The sequence below is a fragment of the Anoplophora glabripennis genome, unplaced genomic scaffold (genome assembly GCF_000390285.2).
Source record: "Anoplophora glabripennis isolate ALB-LARVAE unplaced genomic scaffold, Agla_2.0 scaffold4004, whole genome shotgun sequence".
NCBI lineage: Eukaryota > Metazoa > Arthropoda > Insecta > Coleoptera > Cerambycidae > Anoplophora > Anoplophora glabripennis.
The window spans coordinates 1-4,152 of record NW_019420077.1 but is presented as its reverse complement, the minus strand read 5'-3'; the positions used below and the strand labels follow the sequence as shown (position 1 = coordinate 4,152).

Sequence of the window (4,152 nt, the reverse complement as noted above, 5' to 3'; positions counted from 1 at the left end):
TGAAATCTTTATCTCTTCTCAAATCCAATCAAATTCTTCGCTTTGGGGGTTCAAAACCAAACAGACTTTTGTATGCATCTTTAATCAGTTATTGGTAAAGCAAACTTCATGATTGTGGCATAAGAAATGATCAAACTATTGATTAAATTGGTTATTATGTTTTATGAAATTTTGAAAACAATATAAATCCATACTGATTCTTGCTTAGTTGAAATGAGTATACCACAGAGTTCAGGTTTGGGACCCATGCTTTTTATCTTCCGTATAAATTCAGTGTAAAATTATTAGGTAAAACAGCTTTTATTACGTATGCTGATGATGTGTTTTTATTTTGGATAATTCTTAATCATTTATTGCGGTGTACCAGCATGATTTAGATACTGGCCGTGTAAATATCCATGAACTATAAAGGAGAGACCTAGAACCTATGTAGCTCAAGTATTTGGGATTTATTTGTGGTATTCTACTACATGCTGCCCTTATACTAGGGACAAACTGTTTGCAACTTGATAAATAATGTTATAACAGTTCTTAATTACTTTCATAGTTGCAATAATTGTGCCAAACCTGGTACATACGTCAAGCTCCTCCTAATTGGCGGAGACACTCTGATAGGATGGTTTGTCCGTCCATACGTCGAACTTCTCTCGAGCAAACCTTCTGAATGGTTGGCATACACCCGCGTGTATATAGTCCCCTTGGGCAACTGCAATATTTCCCGCCACCTGGCGATGTTGGATCCGGGGTACCAGACCTTGTTTCCCAACGAACAAGAATTGAAAATTGACGAGCTCTCGCAGAGGTTACAGAGGTACCTTTCCTCCCCTCTGTCTGCTCCTGTCGCCCAGCTACCCATCGGCGAAGCTATGCTCACCTGTCACGACGAGAACAGCCAATTGTTCATTCCATTTGTCAGTGTAAGTGTTTAATATCCCATAATTTAATTATTGTATTTCACGTTTGTTGCGTCTGATGTATATTTTGTATTTTACTTGCCTAGTGCCCTTTCATAATTTCACTTCAGGTGGAATGATATTATGCTTACCTAAACATATTCAATGCCTGATGTCATTGACACTGAGATTCAAAAACCAAACATAGTGCTTTAAAAGAAGGGTACAAAAACTTGAACTGAGTTGAAACAATTTATTATCATTGTATCATCTGTTGGTATTAGATACACTTTTTTAAACCAATGAATCTATTTTTACACAGGAGGTCAGAGTAGGACCCGCAGATCTAGCACTATCGATCTCTGTGGACTTGGACGACCTGATGTGCTCCAGTCCACCAGCACCTTCTTTGACTCCTCCCTCTTCTCCCAACGTGCAGGCACGGGACTCGCCGTGGGAACCACTCGACCTCCAATTGGACTATTGGCAACTGCCGAAGTTCTCCGACAGCACCATAAAGACTGATAAAACTAAACAAGACGGCAAAACTTCTTTGAAAGCCATTTTCCGAGGACTTCAGGTTTCTCCAACTACACATTCTGGACTTAATGTTACCATGCTATTGGCGAATAAAGAGAAAAAACAGAAAAGTATGAATACATATTTTTTTATAAACAACATAGCATTAGTAATGATTTTTCTTTATGTGCAAAATTGTGTTTCTTTTTTTCAGTTATGAGATTAGGAAAGAAGAAAGAAAAGGAGAAAGATATGGAGCCTCGCAGTCAGAACGTAGAAGGAGTCTCAAGGCTGATATGCTCTGCTCGCGCTGCTCATACTTCTCCCATGAAAGGTAAGAAATAATTGTGTTTCATTGAAAACAAAAGTTACTTGACATTTTTTTTATCTTAACTTGCGGATTAGTTTGAAAGACTGTTAGCTGATATTTCACTCCTATTTTAAAAAGGTTTACCAAGAAGGCTGAATCTCGGACATGCAAAGCCCTTACAGTTACCTAGGATTACCTAAATTCGTGTTTATGCTATACAGATGCTTCTTCAATCGACAGTCATCTGTTAAAAGTTGAGCGATCTTACTCAAATCCAACATTTAAGGGGTAATACTACCTTGTGTGCATGAAATCAATGGTAATTTGTGGAGTTTGTTTTTATGAAAATTGTTTAATATAATGTAATTCAGTTTTAAAGTACTTCAAAATGTTTTTTGAAGAATTTTTCTTTTTTGCGATCTTAGCGTACTATCGCGGATTTATGTAGGTCTGTTATAGCGCCACGTTGGGCGCCACATCGCGGATTTATGTATGTGGGTTGTCTGTCTTCTGCCATAACTTTACATTAGCCGCCATGTCGCGGATCTATGTAGGTCGGTTGCCTATCTTCTGACATAGCCCCACGATAGGCGCCATGCCTCAGATTTTGCTTGGTCTGGTTAGCCCTTGGTAGAGTTCACCTACTCTCATTTCTCCTCATCATATTGAGAGGGTCATAAACTCTCATAATGGGTCCGCAATGAGCGTACCTCTCTGAGTCCGTTTTCACCTGCCTTGCTGTGACGTTAATTGCCCGTTCGCTGATGTAGGAATTTCTCTTTTGTCATTACCCCCTGAGGATATCAAGGAAAGATACAGAGACTTGCGCCTTTCTCCATTGTGAGTTGCTTTAGGTTGAAGATCCACGCTCTGATTTGTGTTTCTGGTTTAACTTAAAGGCGTGTATTCACCAAAAAAACGAGCAAGAGCGAACACGAGCGAGCGAACATTCTGCATCAATTATCATCTAGTGAGTACGGACTAGTGAGCGAAGAAACATTTGTTTGTTCGCGTTCAAAAAAGATCGAGAGGAAGGCTGTACTTCAAAGAAAATACTTGTTTTTGGTTTCACAAGTTTTAGCAAAGTTTTAAAATCTTCAGGGACCATTCTGAAAAAATTCTGGAACATTATGTAGTCATGTTCTACTTTTAAATCACGCGATAGATTACTGCTATTATAAATATGTGTTTTTTCCGTATTTTCTTTTTCAATAAACTCAATACAATGAAAGCAGCACTGGCTAATAACAATAATTTCTCATGGTCAGCCATATTTATTAATACGCTCGCAGAAAACAGATGGATCAACTGCAAACGTGAAATCGCGAACCTGAATTTGCTCTGGTATGGACGAGATGTCAATATGTCGAGCGAACACGAGCAAACATACACGAACTAAAACAAATGTTCGCTCTTCCTCGCTTTTTTGGTGAATACGCGCCTTTAGACACACTGTATACACTGGCTCTTGGTTTTGTTAAGAGTTTATATTACTTGAAATGTTTGGTGTAATGGATTTTTTATTGAACCCTGTACAGCACTGGATCTGGTACTCCGGTTTCTGAAAATCACTGTCTTTTCACTGGTTAGANGATACAGAGACTTACGCCTTTCTCCATTGTGAGTTGCTTTAGGTTGAAGATCCACGCTCTGATTTGTGTTTCTGGTTTAACTTAAAGGCGTGTATTCACCAAAAAAACGAGCAAGAGCGAACACGAGCGAGCGAACATTCTACATCAATAATCATCTAGTGAGTACGGACTAGTGAGCGAAGAAACATTTGTTTGTTCACGTTCAAAAAAGATTGAGAGGAAAGCGGTACTTCAAAGAAAATACTTGTTCGTGCTTGTTCGGTGTGGACGGGATTCTACTTTGCTCATGCTTCGATCGCTTGTGCTGCATCCTACTTCGCCGGTCTCTTGGTTTTATTAAGAGTTTATATTACTTGAAATGTTTGGTGTAATGGATTTTTTATTGAACCCAGTACAGCACTGGCAGATCTGGTACTCCGGTTTCTGAAAATCACTGTCTTTTCACTGGTTAGAAGCACTGTTGTGTATGATCTCCATGCAGTACCGATACATTAAGCTTTCAGAAGCTTGAAGATATTGCAGCTTGAAGGCTGTATATGAGAGCGTTGTGTTAGGTTTAGGTAATTTTTCGAAATGTTAAAAAATGAATTCAGCTTTATTGATGCTTTTTAAAATAGTAATACAATATAGAAAATGCAGTGGTTGTGATGTGAATTCTTAATAGTGTCGAGTACACACTCTGGCCATGCAAAAATGCTCTGATTAAATAATTGGGGGAACCCTGTGTTGGCATTCGCACACTGGTTGCGTGGATTCTGCTAGCTGGCCTGTTTTACGGTATATTTAGTCTTTTTTGTCAGGAAGAGCTGTGTCAAGGACCTTAAAGACCTTAAGGTCT

The 4,152-nt window shown here is 38.9% G+C and overlaps 1 protein-coding gene across 1 annotated transcript; it reads left to right on the top strand.

The window, feature by feature from the left end:
* Nucleotides 1-547: 547 nt before the first annotated feature.
* Nucleotides 548-1,757, top strand: LOC111692836 (phosphofurin acidic cluster sorting protein 2-like; the record flags this gene model as incomplete). Its single annotated transcript, XM_023456961.1, has 3 exons — nt 548-917; nt 1,216-1,543; nt 1,627-1,757. Coding segments are annotated over 3 exons (829 nt in total), but the record flags the coding sequence as incomplete, so codon positions are not given.
* Between the last annotated feature and the right edge of the window lie 2,395 nt (nt 1,758-4,152).